General features: G+C 44.3%; 3 protein-coding genes across 5 annotated transcripts in view; all 3 read left to right on the top strand.

Moving 5' to 3' along the window:
- Nucleotides 1-167: 167 nt before the first annotated feature.
- Nucleotides 168-3,536, top strand: LOC122191209 (zinc-binding protein A33-like). Its single transcript, XM_042891431.1, has 5 exons — nt 168-397; nt 1,015-1,071; nt 1,447-1,467; nt 1,961-1,987; nt 2,701-3,536. Exons 2-5 carry the CDS (start codon nt 1,068-1,070, stop codon nt 3,243-3,245), a joined length of 597 nt encoding a protein of 198 aa, XP_042747365.1. The 5' UTR covers nt 168-397; nt 1,015-1,067; the 3' UTR covers nt 3,246-3,536.
- Nucleotides 3,537-7,879: 4,343 nt separating this feature from the next.
- On the top strand, nt 7,880-15,412 carry LOC122191211 (butyrophilin subfamily 1 member A1-like). Its single transcript, XM_042891433.1, has 7 exons — nt 7,880-7,919; nt 8,818-8,886; nt 9,883-9,960; nt 11,471-11,539; nt 13,469-13,495; nt 13,990-14,016; nt 14,754-15,412. The coding sequence occupies exons 1-7, from the start codon at nt 7,880-7,882 to the stop codon at nt 15,320-15,322; spliced, it is 879 nt and encodes a 292-aa protein (XP_042747367.1). The 3' UTR covers nt 15,323-15,412.
- A 5,427-nt stretch (nt 15,413-20,839) lies between these two features.
- Nucleotides 20,840-26,796, top strand: part of LOC122191213 (pyrin-like) — a 15,878-nt gene continuing 9,921 nt past the window's right edge. Inside the window, exons 1-6 of one of the 3 annotated variants that reach the window (XM_042891435.1) lie at nt 20,840-20,929; nt 21,966-22,024; nt 22,588-22,629; nt 23,164-23,286; nt 23,621-23,683; nt 25,566-25,688. In XM_042891435.1, the coding sequence (XP_042747369.1) occupies nt 22,009-22,024; nt 22,588-22,629; nt 23,164-23,286; nt 23,621-23,683; nt 25,566-25,688 (367 nt within the window). In that variant the 5' untranslated portion in view covers nt 20,840-20,929; nt 21,966-22,008. The remainder of the gene's footprint in view (nt 20,930-21,965; nt 22,025-22,587; nt 22,630-23,163; nt 23,287-23,620; nt 23,684-25,565; nt 25,689-26,796) is intronic. The other 2 variants (XM_042891436.1, XM_042891437.1) reach the window with 2 other exon arrangements.

Genomic DNA, 26,796 nt, shown 5'->3' with positions numbered 1-26,796 from the left:
TTCCTTCCTTCCTTCCTTCCTTCCTTCCTTCCTTCCTTCCTTCCTTCTTTCCCTCCTTCCCTCCTTCCCTCCTTCCCTCCTTCCTTTACTTTCCTCCTTTCTCTCTCTCTCCCTTTCTTCCTTTCTCCCTTTCTTCCTTTCTCCCTTTCTTCCTTTCTTCCTTTCTTCCTTTTTTTTTTCTTTTTTCCTAAAAGATTATTAGAAAAACCAGAAGAGCTCTTTGGATCTGTTCTCTGCTTGGCCATTTAAAGTATCATTTTGCATCCCAAGACCCCTTGGACGAAGGCATGGGTTCGAGCTGGTCGATTATGTCACCAGAAACACTTTGTAACCCAGGGGCTTTGCACTGACTGAAAGTGCTTTTGATCTTTTGCAGGAAATACCCCTGCAGGAGAAGGTAAGCTTATACAATCTCTGTGCAGATGTGTGCTAACAAAATAATGTGCAGTTAATGTTTCTAATATCGACACCTCGCAGCTCAAAAAGATGTTGGAGGTGCAAAAAGGAATCTTGTGCAGCACCTAGGCAGACAGGCGCATCAACCAACCAGACTTTTAATCCTTTCTTACTGAGTATTCCTCCCAAGTCCACCTCAACAACTCCCTTCTACCTTTCCCTAATTATCCTGCAGTAAATTTTGCCCAAAATCTCTTTAAAGCTTCCCATGAGAAGCTTCAAACAACTCCTCCTTCTCCCCAGTCCTAATTTTGCTCTCTTGTGGGATCCATGAAAAACTTTTTCCCCCCCTTTCTGAACAATGAAGTCCTGGTTATGAAGGACTGCAAAGGACATTTGCTTCAAAGTCTTGTGGCTAAGCAGGAATTCCTTGCAGCCCATGGCTCTAAGGCACTAAGGGACACGGTTTAGTGATGAAACAGACTGATGGTTGGACTTGATGATTTTGAAAGCCTTTTCCAGCCTAAATGGACAAATAATTCTATGATTCTATCTTTCAAATAATTAACCCTGAAAGTTGAACATTACATGTGTTTTTGTTGTTGTTGTTTTGCTTAGTTTCACCTTCAGAAGAAACCATTATCTCAGCTTCAGAAAAACTTGATGAGGAGATGGGTAAGTGAATCCCATGCCTCCTATTAGTCTTAAAGCAGCTTGCAGAAAGTGGTAAAAATTAAACAAAAGCAACGCAATCAGTTCCATTGCAACACTCTGTTATTCCTTCTGACCCTAAAATGTTCTACTGACTTGCTCCTGATCCCTGCTGCTTGCTGTTTTCCAGGCTGGCTGATGTTCTTGTCCCATTTAATTTCTGTTTCTCCCTCTTGGATGGCAGCTTAACTCTGAGATTCTTCTCCTAACCCTGTCTCCTCAAAAGATTACTTGCATCTCAATCAGCTATGTATCTTCTTCTTCCTTAATAGAAATGCTGAGATTAAAAAAAATATGTTTTAATTTAATTTAATGTGAGTGATTTATATTCTTTTACAGAGTCCTTAAGGAGAAGAACTGGTAAGCTTTTCTGACCCTTGATTTGGTTTGTTCTTTGCGAGAAAACCACAGAGAAAGGGAGATTTTTGCAGTCAGGAGGTCCCAGACTATTCTCATTGCACGTCAGTGGGAAGGATGTTGAAGGTTGTCACCTGTGATACGAAGTGAAATTATGGTGGAAAGTATCTCACTTAAAAGCTGCAGCAGAACGTGTAGTTATGAGGTTGATGTTTGCCCTGTTCGTATGAGCAGTTGAGCTGCGTTCTGTTCTGTGCCAGTCCTTTGTATAATTTTTGGTTGACAACCACATCATCTTGCAGATGACAAGGATGCTGAAGGCTCAGTTGGCTTCTCTGTGTATTGAGCTCTTGTGTGGAGCATCTCAGTAATGAGCACTGCCATCAGCTGTGGAGATGCCCACTCTAATCTGGAACATCATTATGTTTCCATTATGCAAATCATCACCTTCTGAGCTGATCTGACCTACTCACTATTTTCATGTCTTTATCTGCAGAATACCTGGAGAAACTTGTCTTTTTGGGTGAGAGCTCTTGAACTTGTTGGGAGAATCCTGGGTAATGTGTGTTGCATGTGGAACAGCACCCAAAAATCAGTTGTCTCATTTGCTCAAAGTTTTGTCTCTTAAGAAATCTTCTGTGCACCAGTAACAGGGTGCATTCATAGCAGTGTGAATTCATCTTTGGAGCATCCCAGAGTGCCACACGTGCACACTTGAGTGTCTTCATTGGTGACAAACTCGCAGTACGAGCCACAGATTTATTCCCTTCCAAAGTTAAGATCCTGTGCAACAAGGGCAAGTGTGTTCAGCCTGATAATTACCTTAAGGATGGATGGAACAGAAAACGTGGTATATCTCTGTGACAAAGGCTGCTGATTTCATTTCTGTGTATTTCCACCCATTTCCTCCCTTCAATCCTACTTTCTTGTCGTTGCCCCTGCACTAGTGGTTACTGCCACCAGTGAAATCTTTGCCCTGCTGCGATGCACGTCTCTCTTCCCTGCATCAGCACGTCAGATACAGGCAGTGGGGAGGGACTGAAAGTTGTCTCCAGTGCACTTGTTTATTTAGAAATAAGGAAATAAGAATAAAGAATAAAATTAGGAAATTAAGGAAATAAGAATATAGTTGGCTGGGTTCTATTTTTTTGCTTTTGGGGTGACGATTCAGATTGACTGATTGACTGTTATCCAGAGGAGGAAGAGTTAGTAAGATGATTCCTGCTTTTTTTTCAGACAGAAATTCTGTAACCTTCGATGCTGACACAGCTCACCCTAGACTGGAAGTCTTTGATGAAGGAAAGAGTGTAAAGGATACAGGGACTAACAGAGATGTGGCCATGAATAGCAAAAGGTTCGACTCCCACATCTTCATCTTGGCAACCGAGGGTTTCAACACTGGCAAGCACTATTGGGAAGTGGACGTGGGAAAGAAAAACAGCTGGGAACTGGGAGTAGCTTCTGAAGCTGTGACTAGAAAAGGGACAGTGATTCTCTGCCCCAGAAATGGCTTTTGGGTCATGGCTCTGTCTGACGGGGTAGAGTACTGGGCCTGCACTGACCCTTGGACACGTTTGAATGTAAGGTCGAAACCACAAAAGATTGGGATGCTACTGGACATCTCAGCTGGACAGCTGTCATTCTACGATCCCCAAGGTCAAACGACTCTGTATACTTTCAACATTGCTGAGAGTGATAAGAAAGGGAAGTTCTTTCCCTTTTTTTCCATGGGTAACAGCGCTGGAAAGAAAGACCCTGAGCCACTAAAGTTGTGCTCTTAAGGTGAGTAGGCATCTTCATGGAGAAAACTGTCTTGCTGTTTTGCCTCGTTCTCCTCGTATCTTCATGCCACTGCTGATTTGCACAGACCTTGGAACAGATTGTGTGTCCCTTCATTCAGAGTGCCTCCATCATTTCAGGAACTGTTAAGGTGAATCTTTATTGGCCCTTCACTCTCGGGCTCATCAGGACACGTTGGGACTGCATCTTCATGTAGGTGCCAACCTGTCAAACAACAATCTCCATTTTTTGCTTTTAACGTGAAGAATAAAATCACTATTTTCCCAGACTGATCTACTGGTGTTTGTTCTTTCCATAGCTTTCTTTCTACACAGCCTCACAGCAGGCCTTTTTTAAAGCCTCCTTGGGTTATGTCCTAGAGTGGGGTGCATCGTGCACAAAAGCATGATTTGAAAGCTTTTCTTGTAAAAGTGAGATTCTTCATGTGATTTCATTACTGTATCTCCAGCAAGGATAACGTGGTGGATTCCTGGAGATGAAGGGAAATCCCTTAGCATAATATTTTGGGTTCTGTAAAGGTTCTGAAAGGATTCTGTAGATCTCTCTCCTCTTGTATCATCACTCTTCCTATGACCTAACCTTGCACGTTCTTAAGTGAAACCTCCAGCTTTCAAAGGAGTGTACGTCAGCCACTGTCCTTGCATGCAGATCAGATCTTCTCCATGAATGCCTCGTTATCTCTAGATCTTGAAAAGCTGCATGGTCAGAGGCAAAGGCCATTTTGTCCTCCCATGGGCCAAGTTTTGGTGTTGGTCTGGGCTCATCTTGTGTGGAATTCCTTCTTCATGCATTTCTTTCCCTTGTCTGCTAATGACTATCTACTCGTTAGTTCTATTCTTCGAACTGTTCTTGTTGTTGTTCCCCCTGTTCTTGTTGGTCAACTTCAAGCAGAAGACACCTGATTTGTTGCACACAGGGGGCAATTCTGCTATGCATCACTTACTGCATCATCCAAGGGTTTAGTGCTTGCTCTTGCCCTCTGCAGTGGTAGCTGAAAGCTTCGTGCCAAGGCAGCAATGGGCTCTGTGGGATCCATTTCCATTTCCCCATTACAAACCTTCCAAATGAATTACCTGAACCTTCTGTGATTCTGGGTAATGCAGAGTGTGCGTGCAGCATCTGTGGTTGGAAGGATTTTTGTATTCCTGGAAGGTAGAAACAAAAGCAACGACGACAACAAAAACAACTCACAAAACCAAACAGCTGGGATTTGAAAAGGCTCATGAATACGCACTTCAAAAAGGAAGCCCACTCCTGTTCCTAACAATGACATTCGGATTACAGGGAAGGAGGTTGTGAAATATTTGGGCTCACATATAAACCCTTGGGTCCATCTGGCTAAGTGTGGAAAAATAAACGAGAGAAACACGTTCCTGGGCACCTCATCCATGCAGCTCTCGCTCCACAGTATCCGTTCACAGACTTGAAGTCACTGATAGTTTGGGAAGGAGTGTTTTATCCTTTCTTTTTGGTGTGTGTTCTTCTGCTAAGTAAATAGGAAGCCACTGAAAACGTTGTAATTAAAAGAAACACTAAAAATATTCTAATTAAAAGGAATCAAGATGTGAAATGTAGCTAAAATTATCAGATTTCCTATTCTGCCCAGAGCCTCATCCTGGTGTGAGAAGCAGCATAGCTTCAGCTGTGAAGCTGTTTCAACGTTGTCTCCATCTTCTATGTATAACACATCCTCTCTCTCTCTTCCTATGCTGAAAATCCTTTTTTTTTTACTGAAGGGAAGATGTCACCTTTCTATTTCCACAAACTTTGCAATGCCATTACAGCTGTACATGACTGGCATACCTCACATTCCCAATTTTCACTTGAAATGTTCTCTCTAACCCCGTTTTGCAGTCAGTGGTTTAATCCTGATAATATGTTGACTTTGGACTTTGTTGGGCACGATTTCTGCAGTGCTGACACAGTCGCTGGTTATTAAGAAAAGCATTTTCATTGGGAGAGAAGCAGAAAAGAAGGCTGAAAGCTTTCTCTGGATTTGCTGGTCTCATCTGAAGTGGAAATCAACCATTACTTAAAAGGAGCAAAACCTGAGATTTCTTTTTACAGGAGAACAGGTGAGAACCAACAGGAACACGGCACTAATGGGCATGGCTGTGAGGGGAGCTGACAGGTCAAGTTGATGGTAGGGCTGGATGATTTGAAGGCCTTTTCTAACCTGATTGATTCTACGATCTTGTTATTGTTTAAAAAAAGAAAAAAGCACGTCTTTTAAAATATGTACTTCACGTGAAGATACGGAGAAAGACAGAAATGAAGTAATTAATGGGGTAACCTCTTGTTCTTCCATCCTATGAAGACTATTTTTTTAGCTTCAAGTCGCTCGCATGCAGCAAATAAGGATGAAAGCAGCTCCACTGCCTCTCTCTTTCCTTTCTCTTGATGTCATTCACTCACAGAATTAAAGTCCTCTGTGTTAATTTGGCTGCTACTGCCATCCCTGCGGTGCGTACGTGATTTCATGATGAATGTTAGATAATCCTCTGAAAGAAAAAGGAAAGAAATTGCTCATAAACCAGTCTATATTTTTGGGAAAGGAAGATTGTTAAAATGTCCGCTTGCCGCTGTTGTATTTATGACACGGAGTGCTGGAACATTTCCTCGTGGTGACCACTAATAAGGTCAATGAGGTTGCATTATTTTGTTTTATTTACTGGCTGATATTTCTATTTCTGGGCTCTACAGTGAAATGTTGGCAGATGTAAATGAGTATCTAGAGAGTTTGGAAGTTTAATTTGTAGAGGACAAACGAATCCCTAGGTACAAGACCACAGAAGAAGTAATGGCTTTTAATACAGTTTCTTGTTAGGTCTCCTTACAAAAAAAAAAAGACTGGGGGACTCCAGGAACCTGTTCTTTATTCCCATCTTATTTACATCAAACTCCAGCTCAGGAGTGATAAACAAAAGCAGAGGAATAGAGAACAAAATTAAGAAGTCAAGGATTACAAGGCTGAGCAAGGAACAAGGAATGATCTTTGTATGAGGATTGATGATACAAAGGAATTGCAACTCAGAAATGAGCTAGTGAAATGAATGGGGAAATGTTTCTCCCAGCAAAAGTCGTCAAGGGAAAGAATTGCATTGTGGATTCAAAGCCAAATGTTTTCCCTGCGATTGCTGCTGGGTTGTGATTCTCATTTTGGCAGAGTTGCAGGATTGACATTTTCTCAGAAAAGATACGGGGAGCTCAAAAAGCACAAAAGAAAACAAACAAAGCCTTAAAACATCGAATGCAGAAGTGGGATTCATCCAGTGAAATGTCAGTCCATAGTGGAGGTTTTCACAACTAAATCAGGCGCCCTGACTTCTGTTACTGCACGGAAGCGATCAGCGTTGCAGTGGTAGTCGTATCATCCTGAAGAGTATATCAAATAGAAATCTTGTGAGCCTTGCCTCCTCCAGTCCCACTTTCAAACGGTACATCACCATCTCACAACAGGGTATTACTTGGGGTCATGATTTTCTTTCATTTCCTTCAAATTATGGCACCTGAACACTTCATGTGGGCTACGGTACCGCCAAGAAGAAACGTTCCAAATGCTGGCTAGTATTAATTATGAATAATTCTCCAACAGTGCCTGCTTTTCCTTTTCCTTAAAGAGTTTACTTTATTGGTCTCTAAAGTAGGGAGACTTGAAAGGTTGAAACCTTTGTCCCTTCAAATGTTTAGTACTCATGATAAACGTGACGCTCACCATACGTGAACATGATGGATGTTTAATACTCTGGAGGTGTAACGTGGCAGGCAGATAAGCATCACACAGCTAATTGCTCACTCCCTCATGGTGGGATGAGAGAGGAAAGGCCAGAGTACAAGAACACGCTGGTTGAGTTAAGGATGATTTAATATGCAACGTGTTCAAAGGAGGGCAACAAAGCTGGTGAGGGGTCTGGAACACAGGGCTGATGAGGAGAGGCTGAAGGAGCTGGGAATGTTCAACCTGGAGAAGAGGAGGCTCAGGGGAGACCTCAGTGCTCTCTATGACTTCTGAAGGGAGGCTGTAGTGAGCTGGGGGTCGGCCTCTGCTCTCGTGTCATCAGTGATAGGAGCAGAGGGAATGGTTTCAAGGTACGACAGGGGAGATTCAGGCTGGACATGAGGAAGTATTACTTTTCAGAAAGGGTGGTCAGGCACTGGAATGGATGCCCAGGGAGGTGGTGGAGTCACCGACCCTGGGGGTGTTGAAGGAAAGACTGGATGTTGTGTTGAGGGACATGGTTTAGTGGGAGCTGTTGGTAAGAGGTGAACGGTTGGACTGGATGAGCTTTGAGGTCTTTTCCAACCTTGGTGATTCTATGATTCTATGATTCTATGAATATGAAAAAAAGGGGAAAATCAAAGCAGAAGAAAAACAAGCGATTGCTCATTAGACCAGATGACAACTACAAGTCCCTTCTAACCTTAAGCATTCCGTGACTCATCAGTGTTGTGAAAAAGAAGATAGGGAATTGCATTTGTTCTGGATGGATGTTGTAGGAATTCAAAGAGGGACCACAGAAAAAAGTTACCCTGGGGAGTAGTAGAACAAGAGCAAAGCAGAACATGTTGTTTCATCTTTGTGACAAGTGTGCTGGCAATCTGTATCCATGCCGAAATGAGGATGGGTGATTTGAAACAAACAGAAACGGGAGCTGGTGAGGAGAACACCAGGGAGAGCATTTCGTTTGGGCTGAGTCACGTTCTCACTCTGCCTTGGAGAAATTCGTGAAAATGACTGAAAGGATTCGTTACTGCTTAAAACATTCTACCTTTCTGTAGCTCACATTAATTAATTAATTAAAAAAAAATCATCATCTAAATGAAATAACGTTGAAACAGAGTAGAGTATTACTCAAACAGAGTAATGAGGGTTATTTCTGACTTTGAGAGAAGAGTCAAAGAGAAGAATCAAAGCCTTTTCTCCAAGAGAGACACGTAACGAAAATAAAAGAGGAAGAGCATTATTGAAAATCCCATTATTTCTATGGATAAAATTATGCAGCGCACAGGGTATGCAAATGTTCACAAGCTGGATTAAGAATGGAGAGAATGGATGGGAGAGAATGCACTGAAGATAGCGATTTTTGTTTGGACTTGGCCTGGACTTTAGCTTCCAGGAGTTAGCATCATCAAAAACATGGAATCTCTGTGACTTTCCACACCTACATGACCAAGGAATCAGAAACCATATGGAGGAATGTAACAATGTGCTGACTTGAACTTTCACTTTCAGTGACAGTCATGGCAGAAAATCACAAGTTCAAATCGCAATGCATGGCACGAAATAGAATTAAAAAAGCTTGTCCCATCAGGTTAATGGACATCCATGGCATTTCATGCTCCTTCAGCATGAAAAAACCTGACTGGGAGGAGAGTTTGGGGGGCTTTGCAGTTCTTATCCAATTGATCCATAGTGGGCCTTTTGAATGGCATTCATTTCTTTAAGAGCAGTAATAGCATTTTTCTGAATCGTGTGCTCAAGCATGCATGCAGTCATGGGTACACCATAGGATGCATTTCCTTTGTTTCACCCAGTTCTAATTACATTTTTAGTGAGCGACACGGTGGAGAAGATGAAAACCTCACTGAGCAGAGCACTGCCAATTCTCCGTATCCTGTCAGGTAAGGAGAGTTGGATTTCCAATCCAAGTCTCTTTGGAATACAAAAGACAAGACAGGCGACAGTCTTTGTCAGTAGAGCTATGGTTTGGAGAATGGAGTGGAGGCAGAGTGGGGATGGCAGGAAAACTACCAGAGCTCACCAGATGTAACCATCTGTGGTGGTTTTCTTCTTTTCTTGTGACCAAGCAAGCATTAATGTGGATGACCTCAAGAGAAGGAAAATCCAGGGAGGTGCTGAGGTGGTTTTGGAGGGGTCAGGATGAATCCCAGCCAAGCACAGGCAATTCCTGCACTGCAAGGGTGTGTCAGACTGGTTTTAATACTGAGGGAGGATACTTGGAGATGAGGTGATGTTGCTGGCATGGATGTGTGCCTGAGTGACTGTACAGTGTTCAGGACTTTCTATTACATGCACATTGATATGGGGAGGGAAGGATCTCTGCTTGGTGCTCTGCATTCCCTAGAGCTGCAGGTGGGAATCTCCATTCTAAAGACTGATTCTGGTGTAGAAATTGCATGGTGCACAAACCTCTGTTTGAAGTGTAAGGACTGTATAAAGCCCTCTGGTCACAGCCCACATGCCTAGCTATTGGTGGTAGAGATGAGCCACGTGGGTGCTTGTCAGATGTGGAAATGGCTTGCTGTAGGCATTGGCGAGCTTGGGCAGAGAGCTCTTGCTCTTGGTCTTGCATGGGCAATCTTGCTACTGTCAGAATAGGAGGAAGAGGAACAACGTGGAAAACATGACTGTGAGAGTGAAGTGAATGCATGAGAACAGTGCATGGGGCTTTACCATGAGTGTTCCTCAGATTTTGGAGTGCTTTGCAGCATAGGCAGGAAATGCTGCCAACATAGCAGTGCTAAGAATAAGTCAGGAGGTTTAGCTTGTAAGCTGCTTTGACTGCCTGTTTCTTTCCATGCCCATGACATGACCAGAGCAGGGAAAGCTACAAGACAGACTTCACCGTTTTCTTTCATGTCCATTATTTCTTGCAGTAAGAGACATGGTGAAGCTGAAGCTCTCATTGCTTTATGATCGACTGTGCAGCATGCTGCCAACTCACTTCTCATCAGGTAAGGATCGTTGGATTGCCAAGCTAATTCTCTTTGGCTAAGCATCATTTATGGGTGTGTGACTGTGGTGAGGGTTTGGTTTTCTCCTATCTGTCTTTCAATTGTTGGGACTTTTCCTGTCTGTGATGTGATCAGGCCCTGAAAAACCTCAAGTTGGTCTTTCAGTTTTGCCCCTTTTCTACATCATTTCCAGTGAATGATCTGGCAGAACGACTCCAGCATTCAATTTCTGACGCATGGAGCTGGGAAGACGATATTTCTCATCTGGGAGGACAGTTCTGGCAGATGAAGTACATTCTGTGGGCATGCCAAACAGACCTCATCAGCAGTGGAATGTGTTTTCTGTTATATCATAGCTGTAGTCAGTGTCAAGGGAAGAAAGGGGCGAAGAACAGAATGTTGACATGGGAATTAACAAACATTTTCAGTGCTCACTTGCCTAGAAGAGGCTGGAAGGACCAAACAGAAACAACTATCAGCTACTGGTGAAGAATTTTTCATAGGAGTCTGGCACTGGCATGGATAGAACTGGATCCTTTCTGATACTGTACAAGCTGCAAGAGAGCCAGGAGATGTGGAAAAAGCATGAGAGTGTGAGAAAGGGGTGGGCATGGGAGAAGGGCAGGAGGCTGACTGATGGCAGATTGCGATGCCAAAAGCTGAGGTGCGTGCTCTGTCTTGGTTTCTCGGACAGAAATTGTGATGCAAGTCTGGTTTAGGTGCAGGGCGAAGGGAATAGTTGTTGCCAGGGTTGCATACAATGTGGTGGAAGGGAGAGATTCTGCTGAACCCCCAGAGAGCACATTTGAATCTCGTTTTGCCTCGCCTGTGATGTGATCAGGCTTGGGAAAGAGGTGGTGTGGTCCTTGACACTTTGATCCGTTCTACTTCACTTTCAGTGACTGACAAAGCAGAAAAGGTCGCAGCTACAACTGACTATTTGTGAATACAACCAAATGATAACTTCCCATCAAGTAAGCAAAACAATTAGCCTTGGAAATGTTGATGATGTGATCAGCTGTGGCTACTGTTTTAAGTTCTGGTGGGCATATGCTCTGCTAGGAGAAAAGGGAAGTGAAGAAAAAATAGAGGCTAATATTTCCAGGGTTAGTAACAGGTTTTATGAAGACTTTATTTTCACGCTTGCCATGAAAGAGCAACCGTGCCCATGCATGAGTGGTTATCATCTGTAGAGAGAGAAAGAATGTCATTTGGAGACAATGCTGGTCTTGGGGAGGAAGCATGACTTCTGTCTGGAGTAAGACAGTGTTTGAGATGGGAAAAAACTTAAGGACATCTAGTTCAGAGGCAGCAAATTCTTGACACGTGAGAACATCTAAGTGGATTATTGGTAGGTCTTGTGTCTCTCTTGAATTTTTGGTATGGATTACATTCACGTGCAGTCACTGCCATTATAGGTCATGTCAGGAGGCTCTACTTCTGAGTTTGCACTCACATTATGCTTCTACTTCCTTCCTTACTTTTCATTCTTTTTTGCTTATCTTTTCAGTGATTGCTGCATCATGGACGTTCATTTACTCATGGAAGAACAAACCTGTGCATCAGTTTTCCCTTTCAGGTAATCCTAGTTTTAGTGTTAATCACTTTTCCTTGGTTCTTCCAAAGACCTTTTCAGCAGCAGGACCTATTCAGTGCTCTTTTCTGGGAGAGCAGAAAGAGTCCAAAGACGAAGAAGCAAAGGTAGCTTTTAGCAACCAGGCAGTGCTACAGGCTTGGGGCAGAGTGTCTGAGAGACTGTTAAAGGAAGCAGACGTGGAGGTTCTGGTTGATGCTCAGCTGAACCTGAGCCAGCAATGTGCCCAGGTGGCCAAGAAGGCCAATGGCATCCAGGGTTGTAACAGGAATAGCATTGCCAGCAGGAGCAGGGAGCGATCGTCCTTCTGTACTCAGCTCTGGTGAGGCCACACCTCGAGTGCTGTGTTCAGATCTGGGCACCTCACTGCAAGAAAGAAAGTGAGGCTCTGGAGCGTATCCAGGGAAGGGCAACAAAGCTGTGAGCAGTCGGCAGCAGATGTGGGAACTGGGATTGTTCAGTCTGAAGAAGAAGAAGCTCAAGGGTGACTTTATTGCTCTCTAAAACTACCTGCATGAAGGTTATGGTGAGGTGAGGGTTGGCTTCTTCTCCGATGTAAGTAGTGACAAGGTAAGAAGGAATGGCTTCAAGTAGTGCCAGGGGAAATTTAGGCTGGCTGTTAGGGAATTTTTCTTCTCTCAAAGCACGCTCAGGGGCTGGAATGGGCTCCCCAGGGCATAGAGTCACCAACCCTGGAAGTGTTCAAGAAATGTTTGGATGTTATGCTATGGGGCATGTTTTAGTGGGAGCTATTGCTGATAGTTGAGTAGTTGAACCAGATGAAGATCTTGGAGGTCTTTTCCAAATGTGGTGATTCTGTGATTCTGTGATTCTATTTAAAAGCTGCTGTTAGAGTGGTGCTGGTGAGTGACTGCCTGTGTGCCTGTGAGCTGCACAACATACCTTCTTGTTTCCTGTATGTGAGCACGAGTGTATTACAGTGAAACGTGGGCCATAGAATCAGCCTAATCAGAGACTCGTGGCCTGATGTCCAGCTGGTGAGATACGCTAGAACTGAAACACTGTGTAGGCTCTAAGTGAAAAGGGTAACAGGAATAAAGGCTCTCAGGAAAGTCACCAGATTCTGAACAAGATTCGTTTGATGCACATCTCTCACAAGGTTTCGGATAAATATCTGCCATATTTACACAATTATGAACACCTTGTGCGCTGAACAGGTTCTAAATGGCAGATGTTTAGCACACAGAAGATGAAATAGAATATTTTTGATATTTCCAGCGTTCTTCAGGGCTTCTAGTTATTTTGTCACTGACAAAGAAAACTGTGTTTTTACATATTCTTTGAGTTTCATCATTCTCATACATACAAATGCTTTTACAGTGTCATCCCCTGATGTATTCCTGTTGTAAGAACAATGCTTAGTGTAGATAACTCATGACCATTGCTCAGAACGATCCTTTGCCTCTTTCAAATTCTAATGCTCAGAGGTACTGACAAAGATTAGCAAGTGCTTTCTCTAAGGAAGCCGTGTTTCCTCCTTGGAATGCTTGTTTACATGGATGCTGTGTAGTCTGCTGAGCTCAGTCTTGGCTGTCATGGAAGCAAAGAGCTACACTGAGGTTTCTGAGCACAGTCATGACATTCTTACTGCATGCCACCAGATTTCCTTACAGGTGTTCTTGCACTGTATGATACGGATGCATTGGAGATGGCTAAAATATGAGGAGACTCTTTTAAGAAATAGATTTCAAGTGCCTTGTTGCCTTATTTGCTCACATCCATTCAGCTGAGGCACCAGCTGACCATCCTTTTTCTACTCCGTTCTGGCTTTCTACCAGAGTCTGGAAATTAATCCCCTATTGGATTCCCTGAGATTGAGGTGAGATGGGAGCCCTGTGTGCCCCATTCCTGGGGAAAAAGAAAACTGATTGTTTTTTTTTATCTCTCTTTCAGATTATGAAAAACTGAGGACTGAATTAGGTAGGAGAAGCCAAATGCTGACTTGTGAAAATGTCACAAAACCCACAGGGAAGATTCACACACATTCAGAAAAATACTAGAAGGCAAAAGCTATGATTGGTCACAGGATTGATTTAATACACTACAGGAGAAAGATTCCAACGGAAGAAGACCTATAAGCCAGTAGTTGATACTTGGGAAGGGGCTTAACTGTTGGTGATGAAGATTTATCCCTATATTAAAGTGATCTCTGGCAAATACTCCAAGGCCTCAAAGAGCACCGAAAATCAAACTTCATTCTCCAATCCAGTAGAAACCAGAGATGCCTCACTCTGGCAAATTATTTTCATGTTCCCCATTCTCTCTCCACTGCCACTGAGATTTTTACTGTTCAGAAATCTGCTTAGGTTTCAGGTTGGGTTAAAGACCTTTCTAACAGTGGGTTGGTAGACAATGTGGGCCGTGTTTTAGTGTGACAGATGCACTTACTACCTGTGTTACTCATTTTCCTACAGAACTCGTGAAGCGACAACACTACAAAGGTGAGAGTAAAACAACTCGTGGTCCTGAGCCCTTTGATCATAACAGCAGTTTGGAAAGACAGCATTTTCCTTAGAGAGCAGCTCAGAGGATATTTGTGCCTATGGAACGATGACTTCTTCCCTTTCAGAAGCTGTTAGTGCAGCTAAATGGCATTCTTTCCCCTTAGGAAGAAAGGCCCTTTATATCTTTATTTATTTGTTTAGCATGAATGACTTATTTTGAAGATCTTAGTTGGAGCAGTTCCATGGAACCTGTTACGACTTCCAGTTAATTAGCACACATCTGACCATCAGAAAACGGCTCAAGCTGGGTTTCAGCTATGTGTTGCTGCAATGCAGTCCTATGTTTGACCGTGATAATTTGATCACCATAACCAAACAAAAGGTTTTTGAGCTTTTGGCTTTACCAACAGGGGAATGCTTGGCAATGTGCTTTCCCTCATGTCATATCTACTGACCCACAAAGATGAAGGGGCAAGTTTATATAGCTTGGAAATAGACAGGCATCTGCAAGGTGTTTATTATTTGTTGGATAGCAGCCACCCCAGCACGGGAAACAAGAGGCATGGGAATAATAGGAAGGCAGAACGTGGAGGTCTCTGAGCAGGAGGCTCTTACATCTGACAGGGGAGGTGGAGAATGAACAAGTAAAACGTGGATGAAGTGACACAACAGAAAACCTCAGTAAGTCAGACCTTGTGTTTTCTGTTCCTTACAACATGACTTGATCATTGCAGTTGATGTCACCCTGAATGCTGACACAGCTCACCCCAGACTGGAAGTGTCTGAAGATGGGAAGAGCGTGAATGATACCGGTGTGATCAGACAGGTGCCCAGCAAGGAGGAGAGATTTGATTCCCACATTTTTGTGTTGGCAAAGGAAGGATACACATCTGGAAGAAAATACTGGGAAGTGGATGTTGGAAAGAGAAGAAACTGGATCTTGGGTGTTGCTTCTGAGTCTGTGGCTCGTAAAGGGACTGTGAACCTGTCCCCAAAGAATGGCTTCTGGGTCATAGGGTTAACAGATGGGGAAGAGTATTGGGCCCACACGGATCCTTGGACTCGTTTGACAGCGAGTGGTAGACCACAGAAGATTGGGATCTTCCTGGACATCTCTGCCAACAAGCTCTCATTTTATAATGCCAAAAAGAAATCAGCTTTGTACACTTTTACCAGTATTGGTGATAGCAGACTGGAAAGGAAATTCGTTCCCTTCTTCTCAACAGGTTCTGGTGTCTCAGCGCTTGATACTGAGCCATTGAAAATCGTGCAAGGGTTTGATGATGACTGGTTGTATGACTAAAATTCACACCGTGAGACCAGACTGTAGTCAAAAAAAGCCCCTGATTTTGTATTTTCCAAGAGAAACTGTCTACACATCCCATTATTTTTGTGAGATTGAAAGCAAGTATTTCAGTAACTGTTTCCCTTTATTTCCGAAAGCATTCCAGCAATACTGAGAGGGAACATTTAGAATGAATATAAAGAAGGAATTCTTCACAGTGATCATAGAGAGACAGTGGAAGACATTACCCTGAATAGCTGTGACTGCTCTATCGACAGAATTGTTCTGAGGATTGATAGGATTTGAGCAACCTGCTCTAGAGGGGAGATGTCCATTTCCATGGCACAAAGGTTAGACGGGACGATCTTTGAGGGTCCCTTCCAAATCAAATTATTCTAAGCAGGTAAAACTGTAATAACAAGCAGAGCACTGTGTGAAGGAAGATCATGAGGAGCAATTTATAGCAGATTTTTTTTGGCAGAAGCCCAGCAGCAGGCATGGAAAGTTAGGAGACAAAGATATTATGCCAAGCACACAGAATATATTCTTTTGTATAGTGAAAGTTCACGTTCATGTCTATTAGAATTTGAATGAATGCAAGTATGGTAATGTTACTGCATAACTTTATGTAATCACAGTTTAAATAGCAATAAATGATCTCCTTTTTGCAGATATTTGTCCACAGGTCTTACTGTTGTCTGGTTTCATTTGTTAGTATAGTAAACATCCAAGGGGTTTTCAGAATGATTAAGGCTAGAAGGAACCTCTGCAGGTCCTCAGCTGTTCAATCAGGGACACCCAGGGTAGGGGAAGTTGGTGAAAATGCCTTGAGGCCTGCATGGGTTAACAAGGAGATCCTGGCCAAACTCAAGCAAGAAAAGAAAGCCTACAGAGTGTAGAAGAAAGGAGAGGAAACTGGGAAAGAACACGGAGATATTGTTCATGCAGCTAAGGATCGTGTTAAGGAAGCTAAAGCCCAGATATTGTTCAAAGCTTGCTGTCTGCACTCTTTGTGTCTTACAGCCTTAACCCTAACAAGGATTTCCCCCCCCCTCTGTTTGTTTTTCCTTCCAATTATTTGTCTGATATCACTCTCCCTGCTTTGTATCTGCAAACCCTGAGAATCGTGGTCGCGCCACGTGGATCACGACATGAAATGGCCATGAGAGTTGCCCATCTCTCCCCAGTTCAGTTTCTTCACTTCATAGTGGAGAAAAAGAACTGTCATGTACAGGAAAGTAGATCAGAGTGATTTCATATTGATAAATATGATCTAGCAATACAAGTGCCAGGACGCTACACAGCCAATCGATACGCAGCCTTGTTGACTGATCGGTGTAATCCCAATTTCACCCAATTTGACCTCACACTCTGTAGTATTGAACACCAGTGCTCTCCATTTTAACTCAAAATTTGTCTGTTTCCTGTCAAAAATTCTTCTCTGGGTCACGAGATAAAATTACTGAAGATACATTCTCTAACTTTTCTAGCCACACAATTTCCCACAGAAAAGCTTAATTTATAGATAATTTCCAGCACAGGAAATCTCCTTTCCAGGGGACATTTCAGCTGATTTTCAGCTAGTTCATCTAGTTCGTTTGATTCACTTTCTGCATGCTGTAGAGCAGATCAGATTCGAGCAGTTCTTGCTTTTCAAGTCCATACTCAAGACTTCGTGTGAGGGAAGTCAGAACATTGACAACTGCCTTGATTTGTGTTTCCAACTCTGAAAAAGGATCTGGAGTTCTGATTCAGGGAGATGCTGGATACCTACAAACCTCTGATCCAATAAATTCTTCTTGTCCTCATAACTGAATCTAATCCCAACTATCTACCATTTGATCAGAAGCTATTGCGATTACCTAAAGTAGAAGATATTAATGAGTACAGGCACTGGTAATCCTTTCTAACAGTGATTGCTATGTAGGATCACATGGAAGACTGGCAGGAAGGGCGAAGTGTCCCAGAAAAGTTAGCAATCCAATAGGAGGAACCTCTACGAAGGACAAGGATAACACAAAATTACCTGCACAGAAATGGGCAGAAGGAGACAAAATGGGGCAAGCCGGACTGAGCTCAGATGGGGAAAAAAAACACGTGGAAGGTAGAGCCAGGGACAAACAGCCAGAGGAGATAGCCGAAAATTGTGCATGTTTGCAGGGATAAAAAGAGGAAGAACACAACTTGGCCTGGGTTTAAAGTAGTGTGGGGTGTGAAGGTCATCCTGAAAGCTCAAAGAAATCTTAGTTCTGCTGCCAAAGGGTGAGAGTGAACTGAAGGTGGCTTGCCTGGGCTCTTGTAGAACCAGAAGAGGGCTTACACTGATAGAAGCAGAGCGGTGACATTATGCACCTTCACTTCAGGGAACTCATCCTACACAGCTAGTGGGATAATAAGCATCTTGGGAATGACCAAACCAGGCTTTGACCAAGATGCAATCACAAAAGGCAACAATCCACTAAAGCAACCCCCAACAAAATAACTTCTACAATTTATAAGACTTCCACTCATTCTTGGTATGGGAAAATGGTATTCACTCCTTGGGGTGTTTGGTCAGAGACATACAAAGAACAATTGCTCACTAGTTTTTAATTTCATTCTTTAGATTTTAACTGATTAATGATTTCTGATTCTTTATCTTTCTATTTCATAGGCAAAACACTTGCAGAAAGGATGTTCTGATTGCCTAATGTTACTTTGTCAAGTGTGGTGCAAGCTTCAAGCGCAGGACATTCAGGTCTCTTCTACTGCAGATGAAAACAGCAAAAGAATAGATGCAAAAAATGTTACACTTCTTAAAGATACCTGGCCATCATTTTCTTTCTTCATTTTCTCATCTTTTCTTCTAACACAGGTTAGAGCACAGCAATAAAGAAAATTTATAGAGATGTTTTTTTGCTGACAGTTCAAATACAACTGGGAAAAGACTTGGATTTCCTAAGACTGGTTCTATCCACCTTGGAGCAAACCTGAAAACAGTGTTTCTCTGGTCCCACCTCATCAGTAGACGTGTAGAACATACAGTCAGCAGCATGCAAAGAGTGCTTTGATGTCATCTTAGAACTGAAGTACATCTGGGTAGAGAAATCACACCCTGAACTCAGAGCTCACCCATTCCCTTTGTCATGGTCCTTCTTCGGGTGTAGAAAATGCTATCAGAGATTGATAAGCCTCATTACTTCCAGGCACTTCTTTTCAGCATAGAGTGAATTAGCTGAATAAAGCTTCCTACACCCACTGTCCTGCAGCCTAGCTGAACTCAAAGGCCAACTCAGTCAAAACACGGAGACTTCTTGAGATTTCTGGAAATGTTTTCAATGATTTGGTTTGGGTGACCAGTGGCACGTAACTCACTGTCAGAGTCAGTACTTCAAATGAAGCAAGCTGCCCTGTCCACCAGCTCCCACATGAGTTACACTGCCAGGCTGTTTCTTCACCCCCTGAGCACAGTCAGCTGCTTGCCATTCTTCAAATCAAACACCCAGTCATTATTTCTTGCCAGACAAAACTCACCAACGTTGCTTAATTAAATGAGTAGAAAGAAAACATACAGAAGTAAACCTGTCCCTGCAGTGATCACTGCCAGCTTCAGTTTTGCTTCTTGGTTTCAGATTTCTCTTACCAATATACACAGATAACTAAATAATGCAGGCAGCATTAAGTACTGCAGACTTTGGCCTTAATTACTAGTGATGAGGCTCATAAAAATGTTCCCATATAGGATGAAGGGCAACTGTTCAAGTACACACTGCAGGAAACATCTGGAGTGTGTGAAGGAAGTTTTCTGGTCTACTACTTGACCATTTGACCAGCATGCACCGGTACAGGTTGGGGGATGAACTGCTGGAGGGGAGCTCTGCGGAGAGGGACCTGGGTGTCCTGGTGGACGACAGGTTGCCATGAGCCAGCAGTGTGCCCTTGTGGCCAAGAGGGCCAATGGCATCCTGGGGTGCATTAAAAAGAGCGTGGCCAGCAGGTCGAGGGAGGTGATCCTCCCCCTCTGCTCTGCCCTGGTGAGGCCTCATCTGGAGCACTGCGTCCAGTTCTGGGCTCCCCAGCACAAAACAGACAGGGATCTCTTGGGAAGAGTCCAGCGGAGGGCCACGAAGATGGTGAGGGGCCTGGAGCATCTCTGCTATGAGGAAAGGCTGAGTGAACTGGGTCTGTTCAGCCTGGAGAAAAGAAGACTGAGAGGGGACCTGATTCAGGTCTATCAGTATCTGAGGTGAGGGGGGGAGAATGGCGAGGCCAGACTCTTTTCAGTGGTGAGTGGAGACAGGACGAGGGGAAACGACCGGAAACTGCAGCATAGGAAGTTCTGCACCAATGTGCACAAGAACTTCTGTACAGTGAGGTGACGGAGCACTGGAACAGGCTACCCAGGGAGGTGGTGGAGTCTCCTTCTCTGGAGATATTCATGACCCACCTGGACACCTACTTGTGCGACCTGCTGTAGGGAACTGCTTTGGCAGGGGGTTGGACTCAATGATCTCTGGAGGTCCCTTCCAACCCCTACAATTCTGTGATGCTGTGATACTTGACCCTGCAGCCCCCAACAAGACCTCCCTCCCATCCCCAATAGCATTATGCTGCAGATACTTGGTATGAAACTGTAGTTTCAAGACTTCATTATTTCTAACCACAACCATTCAAAAGGCACGTGTGCAGGATTGTGCTGTACTCTCTTTGCAGAACTGAGAAAACAAACACCTTCTGAGCATATAAAGTCAGACTGCCCTGTTTTACAGCAGGTACTCTGCAATACTAAACCACAAATGCTTTTGCTTTTTGCCCTACACACATCTGTTTAGCGAGCAAAGTGTTTGTACGGGGTAGAGAGTACAGCTAGGAATACAGAATTATTGTGACCCCAAGGAATTGTGAAATAAATTCTCTTAGCTTCTGTGGCAGACGTTCCAATTAAAATGGAATGGGCTGCCCACAAAGGTGGCAGTCACCATCCAAGGAAGCATTCAAGAAATGCTTAGATGTTCTGTGAAGGGACAGAACACGGGGGAATATTGGCGGTAGGTGGAAGTTTGGAGCGGATGATCTTGGAGGTCCTTACCATCTTTGGTGGTTCAGTGATTCTACGCTATGAAAAGGGAATAAATGATGGATTTTTCTCCTTTTGCTAAGCTCGTTTGTGCTTTTTTTGGTGTCTGCTCAAGGACTTTCCAAGGAAGTGATCTCTGTCCTATGTGCTATCAGTGGAGTGAACTATTCCTGCAATTACAGCTGTTTTTTCTCTTAGGAATCAACCTGCACTGTATAGGAGCCATTCATATGTTATCCATGCCAGAGGCATATCCATGATAACTCCACCTGCACATCCTGTATATCCTGCAAATGTTCTTCCTCACAGTACAAGCAGGCATTCCTTAAAAAGAGGCACAACACTCAAGCAAGAATTACATTTGGAACAAGACTTGCCCAGTGTGATAAAAAATTTTTCAGCCTGGCAGTGAAAGGGTCGAGGGCTGACATCTGAGTAGCTTTAATGAGTTTCCTGTAACTGCACAAAGTCCAACGACACCATATGCTTCCTGTAACTGCATTGTTTTAGTTCAAGTGAAAGCCAGCTCAGCTGAGAAGAAACACCACTGAGGTGAGAACTCTTTCAAGGTGAGTTACTGTATCCTTATATAAATTCAGCATTATTCTTTAAGAACGCATCACTGTGTGGCCAGGAAAAAGAAAAATCCCTCAAAAGGCCGAGTGTTTTATGCGACCTGTTGTTCCTTTCTGACCATGAATGGACCAAAAAAAGAAAAAAAGAAAAAGGAGGAATGTAGTCTAAAGGAATGCAGCTTTCTTTAATTGTGTTAAACCCCTACGGAGAAGGATTTGGTGTCCTGGTGGATGAGAAGCTGGGCATAAACTAGAGAGCCAGCAGTGTGTGCTTGCAGCCTAGAAGTCCAACCGTGTTCTGGGCTGTGTTACAAAAAGGGTGGCCAGAAGGGAGAGGAAGGTGATTTTCTCCCTCTACTCAGGTCTTGTGAGGCCCCATCTGGAGTTCTGCAACCTGGCCTGGGGCCCCAAGCACAAGAAAGATATTGGAATGGGTCGAGAGGAGGTCAACTAAGATGATGGAAGGATAGAAGAAAGCACTACCTGTGCCTCAGATACGCTAACCAACTGCCCCAGTAGTCCAAAGTCTCTCTTGCCTGCTCTTGGGCTTTTCTTCTAAACTGAATCTGTATTGCCCACGATGTGAATTGAAAAGCAATTTTCCTTTCTTTGTGTCGATGAGGAGCTTTGTTGTCCTTTTTTCCTTCCTGATTAGCAGAGGAGGGGAAACTGGATAGATTGGCTTGGTGATGCCAGTCCAGGCCTACAAGCTACAGTCCTTTGAAAATAGCTTGCTCAGGATCACTTCCAGAACTGGAACTAGTTTGAAGGGAAAGGCAGAAATATGACTTCATTCTCTGCCTCGGTGGAAAAGAGTGGCAGGTGTCAAGCGCCTCCTGCTGCATCCTGCAGATGCCGGAAGTGTTTGGCATTTTGACCATTTGTGTGAGTGTGAGGATAACCAGACAGCTGCACTGCCCCCAAAGTGTGGTAGTGACCAGCATCTGGTCATCCCACTGACTCTGCCTGCTGCTCTCCCGGCCCGTGGCAACCACAAGGTTCTGAAAGATATTTCTCTCTTGTCTTGCAGACTGGCCTTTTAGAAAAGGATTGGAGAAAGCAGAAAGCAGGAGATGTCTTGGGAGCCAGGTAAGAGTGGAGTTTCTTGTGTGTTTAGATGCGATGTAAGAGAAAGAGAACCTGGGATATTATGAAAAGTCCATGACTTCAAGGGCGCATCTAAGGCCTTCCTCTCACCTCTTGCCCCTCTTCTGCTCACAGAAGCATCATCCCAGGTCACTTCAGCTATGGGGGATGTGACTGCCCTCCTCTGGGTGTACAGCAGGACACCTGTGTCCCAAGAGAGTAAGGCAGAAGCACAGAGAGCAACAGCCAAAGCAAAATCATGCTAAGAAAATCATAGGGAAGGGCAGCACAGAGGATGAATCTCCCAGTCCTAGCAACGCCGTGTCTTAATTTCACCCAATTAGAATGAAGTAATTAGCACTGCAATTAATTTCAATAGGTTTCAGTGTGAGTGGGTGACTATGTTAAAGATGCTACGATGGCATTGGCAAGAATTTTACGTACAGCGTGGGAAAAATGCCCCTGGAAATTCTCTGACATATTCAACGCGCTGTCTGCAAGATGGTTTTTCTACTAATATTCTTTCTTGTTTCCATATTTCTTAATTTATTCATTTTGCATTGCAGAACTTCCTCTCTCTGCGTCTGCTATAACGATACATGAGAGTGGTAAGGTCAACACGGAGAGTCGGTATAATTCTTATGGATAATGACAGTATAGAAAGAGTGCTTGTTGCCAAACATAGTTTTGGTAGTCTATGTCACAAATACACATTTTTGAAGTAATCTTTTGTCTTTGCAATGTGGAGACCAGGAACCAGACATTTACAAGCTGAAGATGCATAAATAAGAAGAGTCTCATGAGGAAAAGAGGCTTCTAAAATCTCACTGTACAATCTAAACTCTTTCATGGCATAAGAAGCCTGAAGCTTTAAAAAAGGCATTCATTCTGTCACTGGAACTGTTAATACATGTTCTGTATTTCACACCAAAGCAGTGACACAAAGGAGTCTGCACTCAGTTCAGTGAGACCAGACCAACATCAGACTTTCACAGAATGTATTTGCTGTGTTCCCTACTGGAAAGCAAATGAAGCCTTAGGAAGAGCTCATGCTCCACTTGGAGGCATCCCTGATCCAATAGCTATGGGTACAAACTGCTTTTCCTATGACTGTTGATTAAAACCCTGATTGCTTTTTCCAGCTTTCGGCAATGTACCAGAGCGTGGCGCTCAGAACAAAAGTAGAGTGGATTCACATAACAGAAACGAGGGAAGATTCTCCAAACTGAGAAACGGAAAAGGAATTCCAGAAACTCAGGGAAGAGGTAATTATAGCTGAGAGAGGACTTCTGCCCACCATGCAGGACACTCAGCCCAGGGTTGGCCCTTCTCCTCACCACACAGCCGCATCCCGTCTCTGTGGAGCTTTCTCTGCAGTTTGAGATGTGGATCACACCCTCTGCCCAGAGTCTGACGTATCCCATTATCCTCTCCCCACTGGAAAAACTGTAGTGGCAGTGAAGAGCAAACCACCTTCCCCCTGGGCTGCCTACATGACGCGTTATTTCACAAAAGCTGCTCAGTATGTTCATGTGGTTCTTCACTGAGAAAAGCTTTCTTACATTTCCTCTTTTCTGCATCTTTCATCTGAACATGAAGATCCAGAATCCCAGCAAAATTCTTGCAGTGTGGAAGAATTAAGGAAGAAATTTGAGCCTCCGGGTAAGTGTGCTGGATTGTATTTATGTAAGGCCAATGGCATCCTGGCTTGCATCAGAAACAGTGTTGCAAGCAGGAGCGGAGAGGTGATTGTTCCCCTATATTCAGCACTCGTGAGGCCGCACCTCGAGTGCTGTGTCCAGTTTTGGGCCCCTCACTGCAAGAAAGATATTGAGGCCCTGGAACGTGTTCAAAGGAGGGCAACAAAGCTGGTGAGGGGTCTGGAACACAGGGCTGATGAGGAGAGGCTGAAGGAGCTGGGAATGTTCAGCCTGGAGAAGAGGAGCTCAGGGGAGACCTCACTGCTCTCTGTAACTGCCTGAAGGGAGGCTGTAGTGAGCTGGGGGTCGGCCTCTGCTCTCGTGTCATTAGTGATAGGAGCAGAGGGAATGGTTTCAAGGTACGACAGGGGAGATTCAGGCTGGACATGAGGAAGTATTACTTTTCAGAAAGGGTGGTCAGGCACTGGAATGGATGCCCAGGGAGGTGGTGGAGTCACCGAGCCTGGGGGTGTTGAAGGAAAGACTGGATGTTGTGTTGAGGGACGTGGTTTAGTAGGAGCTATTGGGAATAGGTGAACGGTTGGACTGGGTGATCTTTTAGGTCTTTTCCAACCTTAGTGATTCTGTGATTCTATGATTCTATGATTCTATGTAGCCTATTATCATATCACAGATCATGTTGGCTGTTACGTGTGAGAGTGCAGGGAAATGTGCCCTGAGGGGTCTGTCCCTCTGAGCATGACTTAGCTGTACGCTAAGTCCTGCAGCTCTGTGGGACCAAAGATCTCAGGCATCCTCAGTCCTCTGCAGTGTGTGTTTATGAACTGGCTTAACTCTCAGTTCTGGGAGCTGGAGCAGGGCCCTGCAAAGCAAGCCAGGAGGGGGGCTGTGCATAAGGGCTGCTTTCAATGCCGTGAAGCAACTGTTCTTGGACAGACCAGGCTGATCCTTCCCTAATATCAGGTCTCAGCTCATATTGCTCCCCCATCCTGGAGTTCTGAACAGTCAACTCCATGTGGGCAGTAGAGTGAGCGACGTGTTCCTCCCCTCTGCTCTGCCCTGGTGAGGCCACATTTGGAATTCTGTGCTCTTATCAGAAAAGGAGAAGTGGTTAAAAAAAGGAATATAGGCAGTTCCACACCAATATACAGAGGACACACTTTATAGTGAGAACTTCTTTACAGTGTTCCAGCAAACAGAGAGGTGGTGGAGTCTTTGGAGATGTTCAAAACCAATCGGACACCGACGTGTGTGGCCTACTGTAGGGAATCTGGTTTAGCAGGGAGGCTGGACTCCACAATCTATAGATGTCCCTTCCAACCCCTGCAATTCTGTGACTCTGTGGTCCACAAGTGGTTGAGGGATCCTCAGGAAAGGAGCATTAAGTAATAGGGAATGCCCAGGAGGGAAGGAGAAGCTCTACGTCCAGGAGATGTGGCCTATGGGAAATAATGACTTTCCTTTGTTCTCAATGCCCCCTACACTGCTTCTTGCAAAGGCTTCCTTGCAGGTCTTTGTCCTGCAGAACAATTAAGTGTAGATGTCCCAGAGGGCACATCGTGACCTGGAGAAGAGTGAATCATACAGATATTTGCCAGGCCAGACCAGTAGTGATCTGTGCCTGGACAGAACTGAATCTGTGTGGAATTCCATCCTTACTGGCACGTAGGATGTGCTCTTTTCCTGCCCCGGCTCTTTCCAGGTGGCCTGCTGTTGTGGTTTAACTACAGCCACAGATTAGAATTGGAGCACACCACAGATGCTTGCTCACTCTCAAACCTGCTTCAAGGAAAATGAATGCAGGTAGAGAAACGGAATGGACTAAGTCAGAAAACTCAGGCGTGGTTGTTGTAAAATGGTTGCCTTGTTGCTCACGTTTTCAGCCTTAACCCACGGGCCAGAGAAACCCCCACAGAAGGGAAGCAGAGCGGATTCATCAAAGAGAGTCCCAGCAACCTTCTTCAAGCAGAGCAAGGGGAATGAAGATCCAGTAATTCTGGAAAGAGGTAACTGGGGCTGGGAGAAGAACTGTGCACACAATGTTGGATCCTCACCTCAGGGTTGGCCCTACTACTCAACTCACTGCCACATTCCCCCTCTGTGGGGCCTTCTTTGCAGTTTGGGAATTGTCTCACCTCCTGCCATCAGAGTATGGCAGTCCCTCACTGTACACACTGCAGTTGGGCTGATGTATCACCACCTCCTGGCTGCATTCCCATCACGTGCACATGTAATTTCCTCGTCTGGGTTGGAGTTCTCCTCGTTCTCCTTCCATCAGGAGTTGGAATTGGTGCTGGCTTAGCACTTGGATGGCTGTGGACTTTCTCCTCTGCAATAGAACTGTGTGATAGAGACCTGAACTCTTCTCACTTAGAATGACAGAATCCTCAGAGTAGGAAGGGACCGCTGAAGGCCAACTAGTCCAATTCCTCTGCAATGAACAGGGGCACCACAGCTGGATCAGGTTATGGAGGGCCTTACCCAGCCTCACTGTAAAAGATTTTTTCCTTCTATCCAACCTAAATCTACCCTCTTTGAGCTTGAAACCATTTCTCCTTGTTCTATTACCACAGGGCCTTGATAAAAAGTCTGTCCCCTTCTTTCCTGTAGCTCCCCTTTAGATACTGAAAAGCCACTATCTGGTCACGTCGCAGTGCTCTCTTCTCCAGGCTGCACAGCCCCAGCTCTTTCAGCCTGCCCTCTAGATGTCTTCTACTCCATTCCACTCAATCATTTTTATGTCTCTTCCCTGACTGCACTCCAAAAGATCTATGCCTCTCCTGTACTGAGAACAAGCTTGCTGAGGTGCACAGGACCTCACCATCAATGTCACTGATGAAAATATTAAAGAGTATCAGCCCCCAGCACTGGCCTCTGGGGGACACCACGTATCACCCCACATCCATCCAGACACTGAGCGACTGACCACCACTCTCTGGACTCGATCCTGCACCCAGTTCTTTCTCTATCAAACAGCCCACCCTTCAAATTCAAGGAATGGACCAAGTTGGGAAAGTCAGGCACTGTTGTTGTTAAATGTTGACCATGCTGCTGTCGTTTTCTTTTCCAGCCTTAAACCACGTGCCAGAGAAATCATCCCAGAAGGAAAGCAGC

This window comes from Lagopus leucura, unplaced genomic scaffold (genome assembly GCF_019238085.1).
Source record: "Lagopus leucura isolate 7727_CA_CO unplaced genomic scaffold, USGS_WTPT01 222-3_obj-0_obj, whole genome shotgun sequence".
NCBI classification, from domain to species: domain Eukaryota; kingdom Metazoa; phylum Chordata; class Aves; order Galliformes; family Phasianidae; genus Lagopus; species Lagopus leucura.
This window is presented reverse-complemented; position numbering and strand designations above follow the sequence as displayed.

Coding starts and splice junctions, on each gene's coding strand:
- LOC122191209 (XM_042891431.1), top strand. Junction 1,468..1,960: donor GTCCTTAAGGAGAAGAACTG/GTAAGCTTTTCT, acceptor CTTTATCTGCAG/AATACCTGGAGAAACTTGTC. Junction 1,988..2,700: donor GGAGAAACTTGTCTTTTTGG/GTGAGAGCTCTT, acceptor CTTTTTTTTCAG/ACAGAAATTCTGTAACCTTC.
- LOC122191211 (XM_042891433.1), top strand. CDS start 7,880: ATGAGGATGGGTGATTTGAAACAAACAGAAACGGGAGCTG. Junction 8,887..9,882: donor AATTCTCCGTATCCTGTCAG/GTAAGGAGAGTT, acceptor TATTTCTTGCAG/TAAGAGACATGGTGAAGCTG. Junction 11,540..13,468: donor GCATCAGTTTTCCCTTTCAG/GTAATCCTAGTT, acceptor TCTCTCTTTCAG/ATTATGAAAAACTGAGGACT.